Source organism: Hemiscyllium ocellatum, chromosome 9 (assembly GCF_020745735.1).
Source record: "Hemiscyllium ocellatum isolate sHemOce1 chromosome 9, sHemOce1.pat.X.cur, whole genome shotgun sequence".
Classification (NCBI taxonomy): domain Eukaryota; kingdom Metazoa; phylum Chordata; class Chondrichthyes; order Orectolobiformes; family Hemiscylliidae; genus Hemiscyllium; species Hemiscyllium ocellatum.
In genome coordinates, this window is record NC_083409.1 from 108,350,288 (window position 1) to 108,377,102 (window position 26,815).

Consider the following 26,815-nt stretch of genomic DNA (forward strand, 5'->3'; position numbering starts at 1 on the left):
AGCCATGCGTTTTTTTCAACAGATGCACCTCATGGTGGCTTCCAAACTCGGTGTTCACCTGCTTGTCTCACTGATAATAGCACTTTGTGTGAATGGCATCTTTTGTGAAGAAACATATCCCAATTTCTTTCACAGAGAAACACTCTCTGTAAATAAATGGGCTCCCATTTAAGATGGAGATGGGGAGGAGTCTCTCTTGTATCGGTTCATGCTTGCGATTTCCTTCCCCAGGCAACACTGGAGGTTGGGTCACTGAGTGAGACAGACTTTTGATGAATTAAGGAGTCCAGGGGAAGGTTGGAAAGGGAACTCAAGGCCAGATCAGTCATGTGACCTTATTGAATGGTGGAACAAGCTCCTATCAATCCCTTTTAAGTTTCATTTGTTAAAATAGACTTTTCTCACCAAAAATCTCTGAAACCATTTTACGAAACAGTGGAAATAGGAGCTGGAGTAGGCCATTCGGCCCTTCAAGCCTGCGCCACTATTCAATGTGATCATGGCTGATCATCCAACTCAGTCCCCTGTTCCCTGTTATTATCCGTACCAATGGATCCCTTTACCCCTCAGAACTTTTTCCATCCTCTTCTCCATTCAATATTTGACCTCAACCACTTCCTGCTGAATGAACTCAACAGGCTCACCACTCTCTGGGTGAAGAAATTTCTCCTCATCTCAGTCCTAAATGGACCACCCCATATCATTAGACTGTGACCCCTGGTTCTGGACTCCCCAGTCTTCGAGAACACCCTTCCCCATGTTTATCTTGTCTATTCCTGTTAGAATTTTACAGGTTTCTGTGAGATCCCCCACCTCCCCCTACAGATTCTTCTAAACTCCAATGAACATTATCCTAACCAATCCAGCCTCTATTTGTACATCAATGCTTCCTTTCCAGAAATCAGTCTGGTAAGCCTTCATTGCACATCCTCCATCGCCAGTACATCCTTCCCCAGGTAAGGAGACCAAAACCGCGCACAGTACTCCAGGTGTGGTCTTACTGAGAACCTGTATAATTGCAGCGAGACATCCCTGCTCCAGTATTGGAAACCTCTCGCTATGAAGACCAATGGACAAACAATTTGCCTTCATCACTGCCTGCTGCAGTGACTGGTTTACAAGGACACTCAGGTGTCGTTGCACATCTCCCTTTCCCAATCTATCACCATTCAGATCATAACCTGTCTTCCTGTTTTTTTTTGCTACAAAGTGGTTAACCTCACCCTTAACCACAGTATACCTCATCTAGTGTGCATTTGACCACACGCCCACATTGTCCAAATTACACACTAAAGCATGAAAACTGAAAGAACTGCTGGAAATCAGAAACAAAAGCACTTCCACAGATGCTGCCAGACCTGCTGAGCTTCTCCAGCGCAATTTCTATTATTGTTTCACACGACAGCATCTCTGCATCCTCCATAAAGTCTTGCAGAGGACAATACTGTTCTCCCTTTGTAGAGATTGTATAGTCGATTGAAACGGAAGGTTACTGCCATCTTTCAAGTTCATTAATCTTTAGGACCTGTCTCCCACATTTAGAAAAGAAGATTGACCATGCGACAGAAACAAAACCCCGCGGATGCTGAAAACTAAAAACAGAAAGAGCTGGAGAGACTGAGCAGGGAGAGAGTTAGCATTTCGAGTCGGGTATGACTATCTTAGAACAAAAGAAATAGAATTAATAGTTTTGGAGTGGTGACTTTTAATCAGGCATCTGTTTTAGAAATCAACTTTCAAACTGCAGTGTGCTTGAGATTTTGGCTTGTGGGTTTCTGTTAGTATTAGACAGAAGAAAGCAGAACCCTGGGCTCTTGAGAACATTACAATTGGTGAAAGATACTTAACTGATAAATTGCTGAAAATGTGTTGCTGGAAAAGCACAGCAGGTCAGGCAGCATCCAAGGAACAGGAAATTCGACGTTTCGGGCATAAGCTGATGAAGGGCTTATGCCCGAAACGTCGAATTTCCTGTTCCTTGGATGCTGCCTGACCTGCTGCGCTTTTCCAGCAACACATTTTCAGCTCTGATCTCCAGCATCTGCAGACCTCACTTTCTCCTCAAAGATTTTAACTAATAAATTATCAAGCGAAAATTGTGATCTTTGAAAGCAGTTTAGACGAGGTTTGCAGGACAGGTATCTGACCTGGGATCTTCGCCTGAGCACTGTCCACTCAAGTTGATGGAACAACAGTAAGTTCCCCCAAGGGACGTGGACAACATTCCCTCCTTGAAACTGAACTGATGGTCCATGACCTCATTTCCAATCTCAGGCGTTCCTTGTGCAGACGTTTGCTATGTCAGCACAGTGTGTAAGTTTAAAAATAGAATAATTAAGTCAACCATACTTTGGGACGTGCGGGCGATTAGATAAGGTACTCTGACATTGTGCATTAAATTTGTCCTTCTTCACCTGGTGTCAAAAATGAGGCAATTGTTTCTTCATGTTTCACTGCCCAGTGTTCAAACAACATGGCCTCCTTGTCACATGCCCCACAGCCGACGCAGTACTATCCAGAACTCCATCCGAGCAACAGACAAGGTTCAAACTTATCTGTGGTTATTCAACTCCTTGGTGTTTGTGTGATCTGTGTGTGACAGCACTCCCAAATAATTCATTCCACGTGAAGTTCTTTCAGATGTGAATGAGTGATGCACAACCTAAATATTAGTCTATATCCTTCCCCCTTTGAACTGCTCAGCGTAATCCCTTCATGAATTTGGCCTTCCCTACATTTATAATCTTCTCTTCCTTTCCAGGCATCCAACACTGTCCTCATGACCATTTAGAATTTTCCATCTCCCTTCCCTTCTTTCGGATTTTCCTGAAAGCTTCCTTCTTTGGCCAAGTTTATTGTTGCTTGGCCTGTTATCTCATGGTATGGCTGAGTGTCAAATTCATTTTAGATAAAAATGCTATGATAAACTGGCTTAAGGCATATTTCATGTAAAAATACATGAAAAATAAACACAAATAGTTGTTCTTTTAATTGGCAACTGCCCACAAAATGCATCATGGATTTCACACAGTTTACAAAAGGCCCAAGTATACTTACCAAAGAGGAAACGAAAAGACAATTTCTGTCCAACATCAGAAGTCAAGTCCACCCATTGTCACCTGCATCCCAACACTGTCTATTGTATAGAATCCCTACAGCAGTGAAGCAGGCTGTTCATCCCATTGAGCCTTTGACAAACCCTCTAAAGACCTTCCCACCCAATCCCTATAAACCCTGCATTTCCCATGGTTAGCGTGGCCAATCCACCCTGACCTGCACATCTTTGGATTGTGGGAGGAAACTGGAGCACCCGGAGGCAACCCGTGCAGACATGGGGAGAACGTGCAAACTCCACACAGAGAGTCACCCGAGGCTGGAATCGAACCTGGGTCCCTGGCGCTGTGAGGCAGCAGTGCTTACCACTGAGGCCCAATACTGCCCTAATCTTGTTTCTCACAAACTCTGGCAAGGCCTGCCTTGCATGTGCAGCTCCAATGTATTTCCACTGATAGCAAAAGACCCAAACATCTGCCTCTATTGTAAGAAGATGAATCATTTTTATTTGCTGTTCCTGAGTCAGTCACCCCGTGCTTTGGGATGTTTTCAAGGCCAGAGTTGTAGAAATCACAACATGAGTTGTTCTCTGCCGATATTTTTTTTCCAGAGGTTGATTTTCAAATTGAAGGCACCATTTCAGGAAAGAAAACTCAAATTATTTCCTACGTGGAACATAGAACATTACAGCACAGTACAGGCCCTTCGGCCCTCGATGTTGCGCCGCCCTGTGAAACCAATCTGAAACCCATCTAACCTGCACTATTCCATTCTCGTCCATATGCCTATCCAATGATCATTTAAATGCCCATAAAGTTGGTGAATCTACAACTGTTGCAGGCAGTGCAAATACTCTCTGAGTAAAGAAACTACATCTGTCCTATATCTATCACCCCTCAATTTAAAGCTATGCCCCCTTGTGATGTCCCTCACCATCCTAGGAAAAAAGCTCTCCCTGTCCACCCTATCTAACCCTCTGATTATCTTCTATGTCTCAATTAAGTCACCTCTCAACCTTCTTCTCTCTAACGAAAACAGCCTCAAGTCCCTCAGTGTGATTGTTAATCATTGGCAGTGTATCAGTTCTTAAAATAATTTAAAATGCTTGTATTTCCTTCTCTTAAGTATTCAGTCCAAAATGGTTTCATAGCTTAATGGAGTAGCCACCAACCAGGAAAAATTAACATTGTCATATTTTAGCCAAGACTACAGATGATGGCGATTGAAAAAAAACAGGAAGTCCTAGAGAAACTCGGCAAGTCTGGCAGCTTCTTTCAAGAGAGAAACGGAGTCAATGTTTCCAAAATTCTGTGAATGAATTGTTTGAAAAAAGTCCAGTATGACTTGGAGTAGTTAGACCAGACGTAAAACAAAATCAGAAATTGCTGGAAAATCTCAGCAGGTCTGTGGAGAGAAATCAGAGTTAACATTCAGGGTCCAGTGACCTTCTTCAGAACTATCTCCCCAGCCTGTGACCCCATCGTGGCACACAAGGCTATTGTGTCCAAAACTGTCACCAATCTCATTTCATCTGGGGATCTCTCCCCCTCCATCTCCCCCCCATTGTCTCCACACTAGTCCTCCAACCCTATATTGCCTGCATCTACCACCTTCCCCAAAAAACAAGCACTTCTGAAGAAGAATCTCTGAACCCACAATGTTAATTCTGATTTCTCTCTACAGATGCTCCTTGACATGTTGAGTTTTTCCAACTATTTCTGATTTTGCATCTGATTTCCAAGATCTGCAGTTCTTTGTGTTTTTTTTTCGTCTATTAGACTGGAAGTATGAACTATAAAACGCTCTCAGTTCCTCAATCCTACACAGCTCGCTTCTATCTCTTTCCTAACAAAAATGTAGCTCCAAGGGTGACTCACTCTGATTTGTCTCCATTGATGCTGCCAGACCTGCTGTGCTTTTCTGGCAATTTCTGTTTTGATTTTGAAACATTAACTGTTTCAGTCTCTGCAGATATTGCCAGACCAACTGGATTTTGTCATGCGCACTCTGGCTTGTGTTTCGGATTTTAAGCTGAATCACTATATTTTTAAAAGCCCATCACTTATTGCTGAGTGAACATGAGACATGGGTGGATTGGTGCAGGGTTGGAGGACAATGAGCATGGAGGCAGTAGTGGAGGAGATCCCCAGGTGAAATAAGATTAGCGACTGTTTTGGACACAGTAGCCTGGTGTGCCACCATTGGGTCATGATCTGGGGGAGATAGTTCTGAAGAAGCGTCACTGGACCCTGAACAGGCCCCACATAAGAGAACTGAGCAACAGCCAATGTTTTGTTTTCGGACATAAAGCTGGTTGTGCACACGGACAGGGAGGAGGGACATTCCCAATCAGGAATCAGCATTAAAGGCAGAATGCTTTTAGCTTCGGGCCTCCTGAAGAGAGGAGGCTGGCTTCCCACAACAAGACTCACTTGCTGACCACTCGCCAAGCAATGAGTGAAAAGGCATTGTCACGAAGAGAAGTGAGCACTCCCATCCCTCTTTGAAGTCAGCGCTAGTCTGTTTGGTGGGTGTTCATCCAAGAGTATTAGCTCCGTGTGAAGTGGCTCCCTTGCTATCCCAGCAGGCTTTGAGAACAATGGGGTAGCATCCCTCCAAAGTCAGTGCAAAGTCAGTGCAATGCCCTCACGATCCGAGACATGTCAAAGTTCAGTCGTCCATTTTGTAATCGCTCTCATGTAGACTGGCCTTTTTTTTCTCTCTCTCTCGTTTTCCGGCGTGTTTTTTTTTGCTCACCAGCCTATTTGGCCTATTCACAGAGTCGTATTAGAAGGATGTGGAATGACACTGTGCGAAAACAATCAGAATCTTCCTTTATCTCAGGTGAAATCAACAGCACTTCAACACTTAACCAAGGTTAGTTCCTGGGGGAGGGGGGAAAAAGAAACATATTGACAAAAACAAAAAGAAAAAAAAAAGAAATGTCTTTCGGGTGGGGGATGGTGTACGTGCGTGTCCTGGTGTGGCTTTTCTGTGGTGTCACTCTGTAAGAGGCAAACCCACCGATCTAGTGCAGCTGAAAAGAGAGATTCACGTCCGACCTCCGACCTTTTCTTGAACAATTCCAGTAACTCTTTTGCTCTCCCAAGGCCACCGCCTCCCACCCGCCCTTCCCCCCCCCCCCCTTCAATCCAGAGACCTGATACACATGGGCGGCACGGTGGCACAGTGGTGAGCACTGCTGCCTCACAGCGCCTGTAGACCCGGGTTCAATTCCCGACTCAGGCGACTGACTGTGTGGAGTTTGCACGTTCTCCCCGTGTGCTCCGGTTTCCTCCCACGGTCCAAAGATGTGCGGGTCAGGTGAATTGGCCAAGCTAAATTGCCCGTAGTGTTAGGTAAGGGGTAAATGTAGGGGTATGGGTGGGTTGCGCTTCGGCGGGTCGGTGTGGACTTGTTGGGCCGAAGGGCCTGTTTCCACACTGTAAGTCTAATCTAATATGTTGTTTTAGCTAGACTGAATCAAATCTGATCTTTTTTGGCTCTTCAGAGAACTCAGTGAGTTTATCCAGTTACCAGCGGAGCCTCCCCCCACCCCCTGTAGATCAGTAAAATCCGAGGCTCCTGCATTGAATTGGCTGGACGAGATGGGTCGAATGGCTCCCTTCTATGCTGTATCGTATCTGGGGAAATGGCAGTGAGAGCTAGTGAGGGAGGAAGGAGGAGTGAGTGAGTAGATGAATTCCGAGAAGTGACGTCTTTACCCAAAGACTGGTGGGAGTGCGGAGCTGGCCCCTACAGGGGTTGGGGAGGGAGTGTGGGGGATTGAAGCAAGGAGCATGGATGGGAGAGGCTGGGCTACGAAGTAAAGGAGGGAATAGAGAGTAATTATTGATTGAGATGAGGAAAGACAGGAGGACACTCAAGTGGAACAGAAACACTGGTGTAGGGCCAGTGGGCTGAATGGCCTGTTTCAGTACCATATACCCTATATTATCCTACGAGTTCCCAGTTTTTCACACCAGTCTCAGCAGTCAGAGTGGCTCATGCACAGAAAACAGATTATGACTGAAATTCAATTATTTTTAAATTCCTCCATGGGATGAAGGCACTGACTAGATCAGCATTTATTGCTCATGCCTCATTGCCCAGAGGGCAGTTAAGAGACAACCACATTGTTGTGGATTTGGAGTTACGTGTAGGCCAGACTGGGCAAGGATGGCAGATTCCTTCCCTAAAGTTCATTATTGAACCAGATGGGTTTTTCCAACAATGGATTCACGGCCTTCATTAGATTCTTAATTTGAGATTTAACTGAGTTCAACTTATACCATCTGCTGTGGCAGGATTCTAACCTGGGTCCCCAGGACATTACCTGGGCCTTTGGATTCACAGAGTCAAAAATGTGTGGTGTTGGAAACGCACAGCAGGTCAGGCAGCATCCGAGAGTCAATATTTCGGACATAAACCCCTCATCAGGAAAGGCATACGCCCGAAACATCGACTCTCCTGCTCCTCGGATGCTGCCTGAACAGCACCACCCTTTTCGACTCTGACTCTCCAGCATCTGCAGTCCTCACTTTCTCCTATCTCTGGATTAACAGTTTGGCGATAATACCACCAGGTCATTGCCTCCCCATCACTGCAAGGAGGAATATGCATCCCACGGTAAGGAGTGAAAGCACAGAGAGAACACTTCATTCCATGAGCTTTGGAATTAGATCGTGGGTTTTTTGTGCACAGATGATTGAGGGTGGAAAGAGCAGTCAATAAAGCATGCAGTGTGCTCAGCTTTGTTAATAGAGGCACTGAGTACAAGAGCAAGGGGGTGCTGCTGAACGTGTAACAAGACCCTTGTGAGACCTCACCTGAAGGATTGTATATGCTTCTGGGTGACTCATTACAGGAAAGACGCGAATGTATTGGAGAGAGTGCAGAAGCGATTTACCAGAATGATTCCAGCTATGAGGAATTTGCAATAAGACAGTGGTTTAAAGAGGTTGAGACTGCTGTCCCTGGAGAGAATTGGCTGAGAGGAGGTTTGACTCCCAAGATTTTCAAAATCACAAGTGAACTGGACTGGACAGATCAGATAGGGAGGGAGCAACTGTTCCCATTTGTAACAGATAAACAAATGAGAGGTGTAGAATTAGAAGTGATGTGCAGCAGATGCAAGAGTGATATGAGGAAAATGTTTTCACTCAGTGAGTAGTTAGAGTGTGGAGTGTAATGCCTGGAAATGTGGTGGAGGCAGGCTCAACTCAGGCATTTGAGAGGGAATTGGATTTTTTTGGGGGATAGTAATGGTGTGCAGGGATATGGCAGGAGATAACAGAGCGTGTGCAGGCATTTTGGGCTGAATGGTCTCTTTGTGCACTGAGACATTCTGGAGGGTAATGCTTATTCCTCTGGCCTTTTCTCCCCCACCCACCATCACACCACCCCCTCTAGCCCTCCCTTGTCCACACCCACCCATGCACAGACAGTGGGATTGCCTGGCTGTCGTGAAGGCTGTAATGGGAAAACTGTGTCCATGAAACAAAAGGCCCAGGGCTTCCTCCTTAATAGATAACCGGGGAGACCCTCTGGACCATCTCTGCCTTTGGAAAGCAAACAGAATGTTATTGTTGGTCGTGGACAGAATCGAAAAGTACTGAGTTTATAGATTAGATTCCCTACAGTCCACACTGACCCTCCACAGAGCAACCCACCCAGACCCATTCCCCTACATTTACGCCTGCCGAATGCACCTAACACTACAGGCAATTTAGCATGGCCAATTCACCTAACCTGCACATCTTTGGACTGTGGGAGGAAACCCACACAGACACAGGGAGAATGTGCAAACTCCACACAGATAGTTGCCTAAGGCGGGAATTGAACCCGTGTCCCTGGCGCTATAAGGCAGCAGTGCTGACCACTGAGCCACCCATTATGGTTCAGTGTTACTGAGCATTGTAAGACAGCTGTGTACAGTCTTCATCTCCTTATTTATTGAAGAATGTAAGTGCAGTGGAAACGATTCAGAGACTACGAGAGTAGTACCGAGAATGGGTGAGGAAGGGTAGGACAAGCTAGGCTTGTAACTGCTGGAGTTTGGAAGATTAAGAGGTAACTTGGTTGAAACTTATAAGATCTCGAAGGGTCTTGAAGGAGAAGTTGTGGAGTCGATGTTTCTTCTCCCTCTCGAACTGGAGGAATTAATTATAAAATCAAGGAAGTTATATTAAAGTTGTACAACATACGGGTTCAGCTTTAACTGCAGCACTGTGGCCAAAGTAGGAATTTGGTGAAGGCTTTGGAGAGAGGATGCAGAGAGAAGATTTAGAAGAATGTTTCCAGGGATGGGGGATCATCTGGAGAAGCTAGGACTGTTCTCCTTTGAGTAGCAAAAGTTGATGGAGGTGCTTAAAATCCCGAGGGTTCTGGTCAGAATGGACGGAGAGAAACTGCTGACATAGACAAAGAGTCATCGATTGAAGGTGATGAAGGAAAGGAGCACAAGCTGATGTGAGAACATGGTTGTTATGCAGCGAGAGGTTAGGTTATGGATTACACTGACTGCTGGTGTGATGCAGAAGGGATTCAGACAAGCAGCTGAAAGGAAACCTTTTCTGGGCCTCACGAAAGAGCCAGAGGAATGAGGCCATCCAAATAGTTCTTGTGGCGAGCCAGTATGGACGTGAAAGGTTGAATTGCCTCATTCCATGTTGCAGGCACTCCCTGTGTAATCCCTTTGCCTCACAGTTAGCAAATGTCACATGTGCCTCCAGGCAGCTGAGTCCCCTATCTCAAAACTTCTTCCCCTGAACCCCTCCATCTTCCCACCTTTACAAGTTCCCCCTTAAAAGCAAGCCATCGGTTTAAGCTTCTAACCAATCTTCCAATTTCTCCTCCTTTATTGTCGTGTCCTTTACTTCTTCTCCTGTCAAAGTGCCCCCAGACCACTGAAAATTATTAACAGTGCAGAATCAATGCCAGCCATACAGTTATATAGCACAGAAACAGACCCTTTGGTCCAACTCGTCCATGCCGACCATAATCCCAAACTAAACCAGTCCCACCTGCTTGCACTTGGCCCATGTCCCTCCAAACATTTCTTATTCGTGTACTAATGTCTTCCAAATCTTGTAACTATACCCACATCCACCACTTCCTCTGCAAGTTCATTCCACACACAAATTACACTCTGCCTTAAAACGTTGCCTCTCACATACTTTCTCCTCTCACCTGAAACATGTATGAAACTCCCCACTCCACCACCCTGGGGAAAAGACACCTGCTGTTCGCCTCATCTATGCCCCTCACGATTTTATAAACCTCCATAATATCATCCCTAAACCTCCTACGCTCCAGTGAAAAAAGTCATAGCCTATTCAGCCTCTCCTTATAACTCAAACCTTCCATACTTGGCATCATCCTGGTAAATCTTTTCGGAACCCCCTCTAGCTCGATAATACCCTTCCTGTCACAGGGTGACCAGAACTGGACACAGTACCCCAGGAGAGGCCTCACAACATCCTATACACTGCTTTCATGTTTGTCACCCCCTCTTTCACCCCTGCCTTGAAATCTTGATGTTCACTCCACATTCCCCCTTCCTTCCCCCTTCCTTCAACTTTCGCCTCGTTGTTGGTATTTATTGGAAATCTCTGGGTGAAAGGACTGAGCTGCAAGCCCTTGTTGCAAAATGCATTAAATGAGTTAACACTGAATAATCTTTACTCAAATAACAAAAAATTTCATTAATGCCCTCATCAATCCTGTTGAAATGGCTAGGTTTTAGATAGTGATAATACTCCCATTGATGGCTAATTGATTAAAAGCAGAGTCCACATTGAACACAGCTGTGACTGGAGATAAATATAAGATGATCCTCACATGTTGATACGTCTTGACAATAATTTGAGTACAGAAGACGTTTTCACATAATCGAAAAGCTCTTTACTGACTGAATTATCAGGCTTTGAAGCCACTTGAAGTGAAATATTTAGCAGGTGATTCATTATCTCAGTCCTAAATTAAAATGTGATCTTTTAAATGTTTAATTATCTTATTGCAGCTGTTTAGAAACAGACAAGGTAACAGTAAAGTGCATAACTCAGAGATCTGTTAAAACAGCTGCATTTTTTCTTCAATGCACATAAGAGGAAAATATTCCTGTTTATGCATTTTTTTAAAAATTCTTTGTGAACAATTCGACTTGGTGTACAAGACTTTTGGTCCTCAAGTAGTGCTTGAGAGCCTTACTAGGCCACTTTAGGGAATAACCAGGGTGGTTTTTGTTCATTATTCTTTCATGGGGTGTGTACATCACTCGCGGGGACAGTAATTATTGCCCGTCCCTAATCGCTTGATGAACTGAGTAGCTTCCAAGAGTCATTTCAGACGGTAGTTTAGAGGTCAACCACATAGCTTTGAGTCTGAAGTCGCAGTTCGGCCAAACCAGGTAATAATGGCAGGATTTAGCAGCGATGTCTTGCTACACTCATATGGGGACTTTGTAAGACCGGTATTGTGTTGGCGTTTTGGTCTCCTTTTCTGAGGAAGGATGTTCTGACTATGGAAGGTTTCTCAGACTGATTCCTGGGACAGCAGAGCTGACGAACAAAGAGTAACTGGATTGGTTAGGATTATATTCGCTGGTGTTTAGAAGAATGAGGGGGTTCTCATCAAAACCTATAAAATTCTAACAGGGCTAGATACAAGAAGGATGTTCCCAATGACCAAGGAGTCCAAAACCAGGGGTCAGAGTCTAAGGATAGATGGTGGGTCACTTAGAATCTTACAGCATGGAGATAGAAACCTTGGTCCAACCAGTCCATCTTCCCAAACTAACTGGTTCCACCTGCCTGCATTTGACCCATATCCCTCGAAACAATCTAAGATTGACATGGGGAGAAATTTCTTCATTTGGAGAGTTGTGAGCCTGTGGAATTCTCTGCCACAGAAAGTGGTTGAGGCTAAACCATTGAATATTTTGGAGTTAGTGTTTTCTATTCATTCACAGGATGTAGGTGCCCTTGGCAAAGCCAGCATTGATTGCCCATCCCTAATTGCCCAGAGGGTAGTTAAGCGTCAAACACATTGCTATGGGCCTGGAGTCATGTATAGGCCAGACTGGGTAAGGATGAAAGATTTCCTTCCCTAAAGGGCACTAATGAATTCCGTTGGATTTTTCCCAACAATTGGCAATGGTTTCATAGTTATCATTAGGCCCTTAATTCTAGAATCTGTATTGAATTCAGATTCTACCATCTGCCAGGGTGGGATTTGAACCCAAATCCCCAGAACATTAGCTGGGTCTCCAGATTAATAGATCTAGCAAAGTACCACTAGGCCATTGTCTGATCACTACTCCATCAGGCTAAAGAGTTCAAAGTGTATGGGGCGAAAGCCGGATCAGGGGATTGAGTCGAGTGATAAGGTGCAATCATATTGAACGATGAAGCAGGCTTAAATAGCCCTTACCTGTTCCGATTTTCCATATATCTGTATTTAGATGCTGGATGATGACTTCCCTAAAATAACCTTTCCACTAACTGTACTCTGCAGTAGCGTTTTCCAGTCTTAACATTCCAGCATCTGCAGACCTCACTTTCTCCGAATTACAGTCCCTGAGTCATGCAGGAGTTCCTCTGGTCAATCACTGACCCAATGTGGAACGTTAGCTAAGGCTGAATTAAACTCGTTACTAGGGAGGTGAATAGCCCACTCTGACTGCTGTTTTGCCAGGGCACATGTTCCAGGGATGAGAGACTTCAGATATGTGGACTCTGATTCATGTAGCTGTTGCCATGGCGAATGTACCAGTTAGATAATAACTGACAATTAAGTGCCAAGCAATTGTTGAAATAAGTGTCGAGAAACTGAAATTGTTCCCTTGGAGAAGCAAAGGTGATTTGACAGAAATATTCCTGAAAGGTCTTGATGGAATAGACAGAGAACAATAAACTAACTGTTTGATTTGTCAGAGGGTGGAGGTGCAGAGGACACCAGTGTTGAAGTGACCCAAGGCCCCCTAGAGAGGGAAATACATTGTTATGCAGTGATTGGTTAGGATCTGGAATATAGTGCTTGAGAATGTGGTGGACGCAGGTTCAACCATGACTTCCAGAAGGGAATTGGAGAAATGTGCAAAGAAAAAATATAATGGAGATGAGGAGGAATGTCTTCTCTCAGATGTGGTGAATCAGTGGAATTCTTTACTGCAGAAGGCTGTTGAGGTTAGGTCATTGGGTGTACTCAAGGTGTGGAGATGCAAACAGGTGGCAAAGTCAAAAGTCACATGACACCAGGTCTAGCAGAGTGGGGCTGCTGCCTAACAGTGCTATGGATCCAGATTCAATTCCAGCCTCGGGCGACTGTCTGTGTGGAGTTTGCACATTCTCCCTGTGTCTGCATGGGTTTCCATTGCGTGCTCTGGTTTCCTCTCACTGTCCAAAGATGTGCAGGTTAGATGGATTGGCCATGGGAAATCGCCCATAGTGTCTAGGGATGTGCAGGTTAGGTGTGTTAGCCATGGGAAATGTGGGGGTTTGCAGGGTTGGATTGGAGACTGAGACTGGGTTTGGGTGCAATGCTCTCTGGAGGGTCAGTGCAGGCTTAATGGGCCAAATGGCTTTTTTCTGCACTGTAGGAATTCTGTGACTTAACCCAGTTGTGAGGTGACATGTTACCCAGTGAAAATGATCTGATCTGTGTCACTATTACCCCACTGCATGGCTTTGATGTTCCCAATTTCGGTGTACCAAGCAATCACGGTGACCAAAATGGCTGAATCCTTCTTGATCAAGATTATTGATAAGGCCAATCATTGCGTGTGGGACTGTTCATATACCAGGGTGTATACTAACCAGGGCAAGTCAGTTTGCAATAGACAGCAGTAGAGACTCCCTCTCCTCCCACCACTCCATTGTGTTCACTGATTTTTCAATGAAGACTTCAGGGGAAGGTGGTTTGCTTCATGCTCCATTTCAAAGGTAAATTTGAGCAGAAGATGGAAAGTTGTTTGCCCTTATGGAAGAGTCTAGGATCAGAGGCTATAATTTCATCATAATGGGTCACATATATAGGACAGAGATGAGGAGGAATTAGTTCTCGCAGCAGTCAGTGAAACTGTGGAATTAGTTACTCCAGAGGACTGTTGAGGCAGGGACTTTCAGAATGTCCAGAGCTGAGAGAAACAGATGTTTAATCAGTTAAGGGAATCAAAGGTTATGGGGAAAAGGCAGAAAAGTGGGATGAGGATTAGCAGATTAGCCATGATCTCATTGAATGGTGAACAGATTCAATGGGCTGAATGACCTACTTCTGTTATTGGGTTTATGGTCCTAATAAGTAATGAAATTCTTACATGCAACAATGGATTCCAAGTACAACAAATAAATCATTTACATTTTGGGACTACATTCGACCGAACACACAACAAGCTGCTGGATTGTTTTACAAACCTCTAAGCACAGTGTCCAACGCGAGTTCTGAGTCTGAGATTGGCCAGTATTTGCTGAATAACTCTGAGTGTTTCGAGAATTATGCTGACCCCAAATTTAAGATTGTCCATTGAGTTTGAATTGTGGTGCACTTACATACCCTGGGAGCTAGACAAATTACTTCATCAGTTACTAACCTTTCCAGATGAAAAAAAAACACTCACAGTCAAAGAGTGGGGTGCTGGAAAAACACAACATGTCAGGCAGCATCTGAGGAGCAGGAGAATTGACATTTATGGCATCAGCCCTTCATCAGGACTGGAACATTTATGCCCAAAATGTCGACTCTCCTGCTCCTGAGATACTGCCTGATCTGCTGTGCTTTTCCAGCACCACACTCTTGGATTCTAATCTCCACCATCCGCAATTCTCACTTTCTCTGAGAAAAAAAAATGTACACACACACTCTACACAATAATTTAACTGAACAAGATAAGAGGCAGCTATTTGTTTCATTTCTCATGGCAATTCCTTGACTGAAGGCGGACAACCTGCCTGATGTTAATTGAAGCAAAGTTTGGCAGCTGTCAGTTGTCATCAAACCGGTACATTCACTGTGGAACTGTCTCCACCAATGCACTGGTTAACTGGTCAGCACACACTTCTCAAGCATTGTCAGGAAAGACCCATCTGGTTCACTCATGTCCTCTAGAGAAGGAAATCTGCCTTCCTTACCTGGTCTGGCCTCCATGTGCCTCCAGACCCACTGTTGACTCTTAGCTGCCCTCTGGGCAAAGAGGGATGGGCAGTTCACACCGTAAATGAATTTTGAGAGAACGTTTTTTGATAATTGATGTAAAACGAGACCAGTTTTGGCAAATCTTAGCAGGACTTATACACTTAATGGTAAGATCCGAGGGAGTGTTGCTGAACAAAGAGACCTTGGAGTGCAGGTTCATAGCTCCTTGAAAGTGGAGTCGCAGGTAGATAGGATAATAAAGAAGGCATTTGGTATGCTTTCCTTTATTGGTCAGAGTATTGAGTACAGGAGTTGGGAGGTCATGTTGCAGCTGTACAGGACATTGGTTAGACCACTGTTGGAATATTGCGTGCAATTTTGGTCTCCTTCCTATTGGAAAGATGTTGTAGAATTTGAAAGGGTTCAGAAAAGATTTACAAGGATGTTGCCAGGGTTGGAGGATCTGAGCTATAGGGAGAGGCTGAACAGGCTGAGGCTGTTTTCCCTGGAGCATCGGAGGCTGTGGGGTGAACTTATAGAGGTTTATAAAATCATGCGGGACATGGATAGGATAAATAGACAAAGTCTTTTCCCTGGGTTTGGGGAGTCCAGAACTAGAGGGCATAGGACTGGGGTGAGAGGGGAAAGATATAAAAGAGACCTAAGGGACAACGTTTTCACTCAGAGGGTGGTCCGTGTATGAGATGAGCTGCCAGAGGAAATGGTGGAGACTGGTACAATTGGTACATTTAAGAGGCATTTGGGTGGGTATATGAATAGGAAGGGTTTGGAGAGATTTGGACCGGGTGCTGGCAGGTGGGACTAGATTGGGTTGGGATATCTGGTCGGCATGGACGGGTTGGACCAAAGGGTGTGTTTCCATGCTCGAAGACTCTAAAACATAAGTAGATGTCAAGTTAACAACTGGGTTTCCCCAGCATTATAAACTTTGGAAATTTAATACCTTGGTGCTGTTGATTTTAAGTTAAAATGAGCACCAGATAGAATTAAGTAGAACAAGAGCGAACAGAAAAAACAGATCTTTTAACACACCGTGTATCAGCAATAGTGCAGCCAACGATTTTGAAATGGGGCAGCAGTTGGGGTGAGGGGCAAATGATGAGATTGTGGGGGTAGCAGATAGATTGTGTTAGCCAATCTCTAGTTTTGGGGCGGGGAGGGGGGGTGCGGTTTGTTGGTTGAATCCGCCCTTGCTGCTTGCAGTCACAGGCCAGGCGCAGTGAGGCAAGGTGGCACAGTGGTTAGCACTGCTGCCTCACAGTGCCAGAAACCCGGGTTCAATTCCCGCCTTGGGCGACTGACTGTGTGGATTTTGCACATTCTCCCCGTGTCTGAGTGGGTTTCCTCCGGGTGCTCCGGTTTCCTCCCACAGTCCAGAAATGTGCAGGTTAGGTGAATTGGCCATGCTAAATTGCCCATAGTGTGAGGTGAAGGGGTAAGTGTAGGGGAATGGGTCTGGGTGGGTTGCGGGTCGGTGTGGACTTGTTGGGCCGAAGGGCCTGTTTCCACACTGTAAGTAATCTAATCAGGTTTGTCATTACATGTTCCTAATGTCTGCACAGCCCGTACACAGCCAAGCTGGGATGGGGTAGTGCCAGTGTTGGACTGGGGTGGACAAAGTTAGAATTCACACTACACCAGGTTGTAGTCCACCAGGTTTATTTGAAATCACAAGCTTTCAGAGCCCTGCTCCTTCGCCAAGAGAAGTGTGCAGGTGATCCAAAGCTTTTGATTTCAAATAAACCTGCTGAACTATAGCCTGGTGTCGTGTGACATCTGAATCTGGGGAAGTGAATGACATGGAGGTGGACTGGGCCCAATGACACCTGTAGAAGGTCAGAGATCAGGAGTTGGGGGCGTGCCCATTTCCAATTCCTTTCCCATTTTGTTTTATTCCCTCACTCTTGGTGAGGAGAGGTTCCTGTCTGTAGCCTGTTAAACATTTGGGGATGTTACGTGCACAAGATAAATGCAGGCTGCTGCTGCAGTAGTTGTTGTTGGTAACCAGCTGAGAGCAGGCAAGGAATCAAACTTGTGATGCTGTCACCCTACTTGGGTCAGCTACTCACTGGATAAACTCACTGAGCTGTTGAGGGAGAGAGAGAGAGAGAGACTGAGTAAATGGAGGGGGTTGGGGATATGGTGGACAACAGCAGGGTCGCCTGAAGTATTCCCTGTCACCACAACAGGACACATGGATGATGGGCACCAAAAATTATTAGTGAATGCGGAGACAGTCATTCTGAAAACTAATGTCAAGCCAGAAAACATGCTGTTAATTTTTTAAAAAGATATCAATGTTTCTTTTCAATCCCTTTTTGCCACCATTTCCATATTCTATAAATGAATATTTTGCTTTGTAAGCAATTTTAATTTTAGATTCCCAACCACCAAACATCAGGATGTCAAACACCCCCCCGAACTGAGATGGCTCCACAGAGGCTGGTATCCCCTCACCAAGTCACCCTTTATTTACACACAAATGGTCCTTGACTTCAGTCCTGCCTCAGTCAGAGTCTGCTGCCAGAGTGTCAGTATCTCTAAAACTCACCCTTTCTATCTGTCAGCCAGGGCTCCCTGATTGGACCAGGTTAACAGCTGAAAATGTGTTGCTGGAAAAGCGCAGCAGGTCAGGCAGCATCCAAGGAACAGGAAATTCGACGTTTCGGGCATAAGCCCTTCATCAGGAAGGGCTTATGCCCAACACGTCGAATTTCCTGTTCCTTGGATGCTGCCTGACCTGCTGCGTTTTTCCAGCAACACATTTTCAGCTCTAATCTCCAGCATCTGCAGACCTCACTTTCTCCTCCCAGGTTAACAGCCTTAGTCAAGGAACTCATATTCTATGAGGTCCACCCGGCTGACCTTGTTATCATCATTGCATGAAGATCTCAGGCCTTTCCACTTTGGGAACCTTGTGGTGATTCAAAGCAACACAAAGTCCTATTTTCCCAGCATGATGATGTTCCCTGAAGTGTATGGAATTGACAATGCCACACCAGGCTGTCAGCCACCTTGATGTTCAAAACAAAGGAAAGGAATGATAATTATTGCCCATTTTGTGGGGCCATTTTTTAAAATGATTTTCACATGAGCAATGATACAATGAGTCACAATTTTACATCAGAAACGGGCAGGCCTCCTCAGGCGGGCTTTTAAAAGATGCATCATTTCCATTGTTAAGGGGTTTGTGTGTGTGTGTGTGTGTGTGTGAAAGTGAGAGATAGATTGTTGTGTGTGTGTGAGAGAGAGAAAGATTGAGAGATAGATTGTTTTTCTGTGTGTGTGTGTGTGTGTGTGAGAGAGAGAGAGAGAGAGATAGATTGTTTTTTTGTGTGTGAGAGAGAGAGAGAGATGGATTGTTTTGTGTGTGTGTGTGAGAGAGAGAGAGAGAGATAGATTGTTTTTTTGTGTGAGAGAGAGAGAGAGATGGATTGTTTTTGTGTGTGTGTGAGTGAGAGAGAGAGAGAGAGAGAGAGAGAGATAGAGATAGATTGTTTTGTGTGTGTGTATGTGTGTGTTGAACAGAAACAAAAACAAACTGATGTATTTCTCTTTGTCTTGTTGCTTCAGGGATGACGGGCAATTACCTACTAACAAATCCTCTTCTGCGACCCCATGGCACTAACAACCCTTATAACACCTTGCTTGCGGAAACTGTTGTCTTTAATTCCCCATCAGCTGACGTGTTTAGCTCACCAGGTGTGCTTCCTTATCTCTTGTGAAACCATTGTTACCATGGCTGTGTCAGGTGTGTCTATCGGATGGCTGTTGTTAGAGTGGGCCTGTAGTCAGAATTACCCTGGCAAGGACAAAGGGCTTTTCAGCAGAGCCCATCCTTATCAGATCTTTGGCACTTTGTGGACTGCAGGGTATTCAATGCAAGCAACCCACCTCTCTCTCGCCATTCCTACCAGTGCACCACAACTCGCCCTCCTGACCTGCACACTTGATTCACTCACCCACCCCACTGCATCTCCCATTCCTACTCATTGCCACCCAGGATCTCCTCATCTCCCAAACTCTCATCCACTCAGCAACACCCTCTACATGCCCACCCTCACCGCCTCCCTTCTGAGAGAGATAATTCGCTGAAGACCTTGGGAAAGAGCTAGTCAACCCCTCCACCTGCCACCAATGCATCATTCTGTCACCAGTTCATTCTGAATGAGCTAGATTCAGAGGCTATGGCACCGTGTCTCACTGAAAGAGGGGAGAGTAGAGTATTTTGCAGTGAATGTGAGAGAGTTCTTCACTTTTACCAAAGACCCCACTTCCCATGGGAATACAGGCCGGGGGTGGGGTGTGTGAGGGTGTATTGGGAGACGGTGTCGGGTGCAGCTCCCACCTCTCCTCGGAGAGTGGGAAAACCGTCTGTATCGGGGGAGACCAGAGGGTGGGGAAGGGGGTGATCGAGAGCGTGTAGGACTGACTGGGGGTATTGTCCAAGTGCCAAAGTAAATGGTGGTTCAAGGCACCACCGTAAAGGAAGAGCAAGGTGCCAGACCTTGACGATGTTCTTACAAGTGACCAATGGAGCAATCCTCTCTTCACTCAATCACTTCTGCGTTAGCTTGTGAACCAAACTAGCCACTTGACCCTTCACTGCCCTGAGGGCTCACCTCAGGAAAGCTAAGGGATTGCTACCTGATCTCAAACAAAGGAGTTATAGCGCGAGGAGCCCTTGCAAAGAGAGGAAGGATCAAAAGCTTGCATGTTGTTAAAGGTGGTATGTTGAATCTAACCCGAGCTTGCTTTTTTTTCATACCTTGTCTTTTGCTCTTTCCTTATGCTTCCCTCTAGTGACCTACAGAGACACAAGTATGGGAGTCAAACTTAACTTTGCCTATCAAATGTAAAAAAAACTTCCAGCATGCTTGTTTAATTTTACTTTACTCTTTCTTTATTTGAAATGAGATGAAAATGTAACTGAAGGCTGAGGAATAGACTCAGTGGCAAAAGATTCTCTGTGATTCTCTGGCTGTTAATTGGGTGAACTGGTGCTGATAGGACAGGTATGATGAACGTAAACAGCAACTACAATACTCTCAGAGCAAATTTAGTTTTTGCAGGGTCCCACATTCGTTGTTACAGTTAAAAAGTAGCATTCAGATTTTCAGGCCTGTCCTGAACAGTGAGGTTGTGAGGGCCAGCAAGACCCCCCCAGCAGAGATTTATCAGAAGAGGATAAAACAGAATGGGCTGCAAATAAAGGTGGCAGTACTGGAAATGAATGGGCTGGTCCTCCAAGTTTGTCTGAAACACAGCTTTTACTGCTTTTCCTACTTCTGGGAATTGTCTTCCTTTTCCGCTCTGCTCTTTGGGGTTTGGGGAAGGCAGATTCGGCAAAGTTTCCTGCTCTCAATGTCGAGCAGGTCCACAGGGCGTGGTACTTTTGATGAGAGGAGGTATCAGGCTTTTTGAGTCCCCCTCCCCAGCACTCACTCAGTGTCCGTGCTCGAGTCGACAGCTGGCCCCTGTCTCCGAGGTACACAAAGGGGCAGTCGATGTCAGCAACATGCAGGATGTTCACTGGAGAGGAAAGGGGTTTTGGGAGGGGGGAGCAGATGGGAAAGGAGAGGGGGTGGAGTGAGGAGGAAGGAGTGATCTCTTCAGCAAAATCTACGAAGGTCAATCAAACCAGCGCCGTGAATTCCCCTGGGGACCGGGCACTTGTTGGATCCAGAGTCACTAAAACTGCCTACTGCGCATCTCTGCCCAGGAGGTCACCTCACACCCTCGCCTCCTAACTCCTTCTGCAATCAGCCAGTGTCAGCACCAGGGCTCTGGAGTCTAGTGCAGCTGTTCCAGCCAAGGCTGTTCTCCTTCAGAGTCTCTACATAACCTTTCCGCGATCACTCTCAGCCAGTCACACTCCACACTCACATTTAGCATCATTCCAGACAGTGAAGGAAAATACACATCACACTTTCCAAGGCATGCTGTGTTCATAAATGCGCTCATCGTCTTCCCCACCCTTCCGTACATGTCTGCTTTTGTGTTCCAATCACATGCTGGCTGTTTTACATGTCTGTGCTGGGCCTGGAGGATTTCTTATGCTGGAAAATAGTATAATGCTCTCTCATTATTGTTTCCAACATCCTGCAAATGGATGAGGTTGCTCCTGTGCACACATACTCTGACACACTCAACTGCTCTCACACTCATTCGATCACACACGGATATGCATGCAGACAGGCACGCACTGATTTGCACACACAAATTCAAACACACTCTCACACCCACTCAATCACACGTACTTAGTCGCTCACTCACATGTACTCACTCAAACACGCATTCTCACTCACACACTCAAACACATGCTCTCATTCACTCACTCATACCCTCACACACATACAAGCTCTCACACACACTGACACACACACGCACTCCCTCATTCTCACACATATAAACACAAGCAAACATACACACCTGCTTATAGCTATTGTGAACAAGCACAGATATTGCTGGAGAAACTCAGCAGGTCCGGCAGCGTCTGTGGAGGCAGAAGAAGACAGTTACCATTTTGAATCTGGTATGAATCACCTTCAGGACCAGTTCTGAAGAATGTCAGTGCTGAGGCACAGCCAGACCCCAGACCTGCTGAGTTGCTGTCTCGTTCTCTGTGTTTGTTTTGGATTTCCAGCTTCTGCAGGATTTTGCCTTTATTCCTGGGGATAACCAGCATCTCCCTTACCTTCCCGACACACAGTTCCTCTTCCATTTTCTGCAGCCTGCCCAGGGGAACACGTCAGTTGTGATGAAGCATTGAAACATTCACTCTGTTTCTCTTCCCACAAACACTCCAGATCTGCTGAGTTTCTCCAGTGCTTTCGGTGCTTGGTTTGGAAAATATCTTCAGTTATCCACTGGGAGAGGGCTCTTGAAGGACATTGAGTAAAAAATGAGGTCTGCAGATGCTGGAGATCACAGCTGCAAATGTGTTGCTGGTCAAAGCACAGCAGGTTAGGCAGCATCTCAGGAATAGAGAATTCGACGTTTCGAGCATAAGCCCTTCATCAGGAATAAGAGAGAGAGAGCCAAGCAGGCTGAGATAAAAGGTAGGGAGGAGGGACTAGGGGGAGGGGCGATGGAGGAGGGATAGGTGGAAGGAGGTCAAGGTGAGGGTGATAGGCTGCAGTGGGGTGGGGGCGGAGAGGTCAGGAAGAGGATTGCAGGTTAGGAGGGCGGTGCTGAGTTGAGGGAACCGACTGAGACAAGCTGGGGGGAGGGGAAATGAGGAAACTGGAGAAATCTGAATTCATCCCTTGTGGTTGGAGGGTTCCCAGGCGGAAGATGAGGCGCTCCTCCTCCAGCCGTCATGTAGTTGTGTTCTGCCGGTGGAGGAGTCCAAGGACCTGCATGTCCTTGGTGGAGTGGGAGGGAGAGTTAAAGTGTTGAGCCACGGGGTGATTGGGTTGGTTGGTCCGGGCAGCCCGGAGGTGTTCTCTGAAGCGTTCCGCAAGTAAGCGGCCTGTCTCACCAATGTCTCTTGAAGGACATTGTCTTACAAAAGCCAGGCCCCAGCCCCATGAGTAGTGTCACCTCCTTCCTGACCCCTATCAGCCTTGTCACTATGATTGAAGACCTCCTACTCTCTCAAGGGTGGGTGCAGGGGGAGGAGGGGCGTGGACAGAAGGGGGGATAATGATGGGTGGGAACTGCCTGTCCCTCACAAGAAAACTGAGCATTGGGGATGAGAAGCTGAAACCAGAAAAAGAAGACCCCAAACAAAACCAGGAAGGTGGCTCAGTGGTTAGCACGGCTGCCTCACAACACCAAGGACCCAAGTTCGATTCCAGCCACTGGAGTTTGCACATTCTCCCCCGTGTCTGTGTGGGTTTCCTCCCACAGTCCAAAGATGTGTAGGTTAGGTGAATTAACCATGCTAAATTGCCCAGAGTGTTCAGGGATGTGTAGGTTAGGTGTGCATTAGTCTGGGGTAAATGTGGAGTAATAGGGAATGGATCTAGGTGGGTTACTCTTCGGAGGGTCAGTGCCCTGTTGGGCCGAATGGCCTGTTTCCACACTGTAGGGATTCAGTAAGTCCTGGGGAATCTTGGGCAGGTCTGGCAGCATCCGTGGGGAGAGAGTCAACATTTCAGGAACAGGGTTCTGAAGAAGGGTCACAGACCCAAATCGTTATCTCTGCTTTCTCTCTCCAGACCTGCTGAGTTTCTCCAGCCACTTCTGATTTTATTTCAGATTTCCAGCATTTGATTCTAAACGGGAAGGCCTGCAATTGCATTTGGCTGGTTTCTTTTCTCTCTCGCGCTCTCTGTCTCTCTCTCTCTCCCCCTCTCTCTCTTTCTCTCTCTCTCTTTCGAGATGTTTGTGTGCTCTTTCTCCATGCTGCAGTGATCACTTCACTTTCTTTTGTATGTCAGCTACCCTTACACTGACTAGCTTGAGCAGACAGACTCGATGTGAAATGCCCCATGTGAGCCAATCCAGCTGATGTCTGTAGCGTTTTTCAGATGGTGCTTGTCATTCTAGAAGGTTGACTGTTTGGTGTTTGTTCTGCTGACTTTGTGCTTAGTCTGTTTCTCCACCCCCCACCCCACCCCACCCTCACTTACCTCGCTTTGCAACACGATGTTCCACGCTGAAAAGGCTTCGTAACGTTAGTCTTGCTTGCTGTTGCTGTGTTGATATTATTTAGTTCTGTTTATTTGCACTTGTTTCATGAAGGTTGTGTGTTTATCTCGCTCCTCCTCTCCTGACCCAGGTCAGCTGTAATGTATTTCAGGACAAAACAAATCCATTTTGCTGAGCCCCACACACTCTTAAGTATTACAGGCAAAGTGATGGTGTTGTATTTCTCTTCCTCAGTGAGGTTCGGTTATTTTGGGCTGAACAGGGTGGGGTTAATTCTCAGCTTCACTTATCCTTAAATGCTCAAAATTGCTGCTTTGTCCTGAACTGCATTAACAAAAAATTTGGTTATTCTTTCCTTCGGGTTTGAAAGGTTGGTCAGAAGGGATTGACAAGGACACTAACTCTGTCATGCGTTTTTTTCTCTTGTTGCAGGTCATTCACTGAACAACGGGAGGGACAACAGCGCGATGGATACTCTACCACTTAACGGGAACTTCAACAACAGCTACTCGATTCGGAACGGGGATTTCTCCAATGACAGTGTGCAGGCGTTGGACTGCGGCTTGAGCCTGGGCGACACGGCCTTCGAGAAGATGATCATCTCCGAGCTGGTACACAACAATCTCCGGGGCAGCCACAAGGCGCCGAACCTCGAGCGCAACCTGCCCGCCAAGATGGCCGCCGCCGACCGAGGCCTGCCTGCCAAGATGGCCACCGTCGCCAACAACAACAGCAGCAGCAGCGAGGACGACGCCATCGTGGCCGACGCTTCGACCCTGGCGCGCGGAGACCGGCCCGGCCAGGCTCGGCAGCCCGAACTGGAGGCTCCGCTGATCCCTCAGCGCACCCACTCCCTCCTCTACCACCAGCAGAAGCGGGCCGAGCCTGAAGCCGAGGCCCAGGCGGCTGAGCTTTCCGCCAAGGCCCAGGACTCGGTGCAGTCGCCCAACAGAGACTCCCTGTACACGAGCATGCCGAACCTGAGGGACTCCCCATATCCACAGAGCAGCCCTGAACCAGAGGAAGATCTGTCGCCCTCCAAGAGGAGTGAGAATGAGGACCTTTACTACAAAAGTATGCCCAATCTCGGTGCTGGGAACCAACTTCAGACATATTATCAAATCAGCAGGGGCAACAGTGACGGATATATTATCCCCATTAACAAGGAAGAAGCGATCCCAGAAGGGGATGTGAGGGAAGGACAGATGCAACTGATAACAAGCCTTTGAAACGCAATCACTAAAAACAAAAACTCAACTCTAAAACAAACACACTGAGATAAGGACGTCTAATAGGTGCCACCCCTCGTACGTACCCAAACGGACAGTCCAGCCACCTGTGGTGCTTTTTACATTGTACAGGAACAAAATTTTAAAAAAACAGCTGGCTCCTGCAACTCTGACGTGACACAGGGAACGGACTGTGGCGACACAGAAACTGTCTTGTTCTTTTGCAAACTGAACCATAAAAGTCACCTGGGGTCTTCTGTGTCTTTGTGCCGATGCCTTGGGAGAACTTCTGGCTATTCCAGTGCAGCTGTTTTTGAACACAGTTGTGTGTGTGTGTGTGAGTGTGTGTGCGTGTGTATATATAAATATAAATATATATATAGAGTTGCACCTTGCATTCCTCAAGCCCTCCACTTCCTACCCAATCCAGTGGGTCAGGGAGCCAGCCAACGATGGGAAGACCTTGCAATAGTTGTGTGTAGTACCTTAATTGTTCCCCCCTTCACAAGAGAGGCTTTGTCGAACGCAGAGATGAACTGTGCTTCATTGGCCGCTTTCCTTAAAGGGCCGGTCGTCTCCTCGCTGATTGGTGAATGGAGACACCCCTCCCGTCCAGCCAATAGCAGCCCAGCCACAGGCCTTACACATCACGTTCATTACTCAGCTGTACAGCTTCTCTGTTCTCACTGAGAAAAGGCTAAAGAAAATATATATTTTGTTGTATTGCTATTGTAAAATAAATCAAATACATTGTCAGACCTGAGAATTTTAAACAGTTGGATGAAAATATTGTGAGAGACTCCCGGACTGCACTGGATGATGAAATGTGTTTCTCTTCTTTCGTTTGCAACTTGTCCTCCGTGCAGAGCCAGCCAGAAGCATTCCCCCTTTTCCTCTTTTGAGCTCCACCCTTCTTGGTTTTAAGGGAAAGCCTCTCTTCCTGTTTCCCTGAATTTGCCACCTCTAGTGGTTTTGTTCTTTGGCCCAGATGAGTTAAGCCCCTTTCGATCTTCGCTGAGTCATTCAAACCAGTTGTGCCAAGTCTGATGAGCATCATTAAATCAATCTCCATTTATTTTGACTGTAATATACTTGATGGGGTGAGGGGGGGTGGGGGGGGTGGTTGGGGGTGGGTGGGGGGGGAGTTGGTAGATGCAGAGTTTTTTTTCTGGGAGGGGTTGGGGGGGGGGCAATGAATTGGCACTTTTTTTTGAGAAAGTCTTGTCAAGTCAATCTGGTCCAGCCAATCAGAAAAGCAGGCCGAATCCCTGGGCGATGAGCGTGGCCAGAGTTCATGTCATGGCCCCCGAGACTTTATTTATTTCTCATTGCCTGCAATTCAGGGTTTTTACGGTCCCGATAGAAATTTACTCCAGGATATGATTTCTTTTTGTGTATTTCCTATTAATAATGAGATTCCCCACCCGCCTAATACCTGATGTAAAGTTTAACACTTCTTTGACAGTAAATAAATGTGAGAATTTTGCAAATAATTGAATCGATAAAGGCTTTTTTTCTCTTTGCCTGCTGTTATGTTGATACGATTGGATGTCAAGGAAGGAAAAACCAGTGAATGATGTACAAGATGTGGCAGCACAGTGGTACTGTTGCTGGGCTAGACCATTCCCAAGCTGGGGCAGGGGTTCCAATCCCACCCATACGAAAGGGTGAAATTTGAATTCAATTGATCAACTCTGGAATTGAAACAATGGATAAAAAAATCTCTCAGAAGGGAGATTTATTGTTCAGGTCTAGCCGAAATTCTATGTGAAGATGTTAGG

The 26,815-nt window shown here is 46.2% G+C and overlaps 1 protein-coding gene across 9 annotated transcripts in view; it reads left to right on the plus strand.

Moving 5' to 3' along the window:
• The window catches only part of adgrl2a (adhesion G protein-coupled receptor L2a), an 807,643-nt gene extending 781,505 nt beyond the window's left edge, over positions 1 to 26,138 (plus strand). For 7 of the 9 annotated variants that reach the window (XM_060830637.1, XM_060830636.1, XM_060830635.1 and 4 more), the window contains 2 exons: positions 5,835 to 5,931; positions 24,238 to 26,138. In XM_060830637.1, coding sequence (XP_060686620.1) covers positions 5,835 to 5,931; positions 24,238 to 25,034 — 894 coding nt within the window. In that variant the 3' untranslated portion in view covers positions 25,035 to 26,138. Of the gene's footprint in view, positions 1 to 5,834; positions 5,937 to 24,237 lie in introns of those variants that run through there. The other 2 variants (XM_060830643.1, XM_060830642.1) reach the window with 2 other exon arrangements.
• Positions 26,139 to 26,815: the final 677 nt, after the last annotated feature.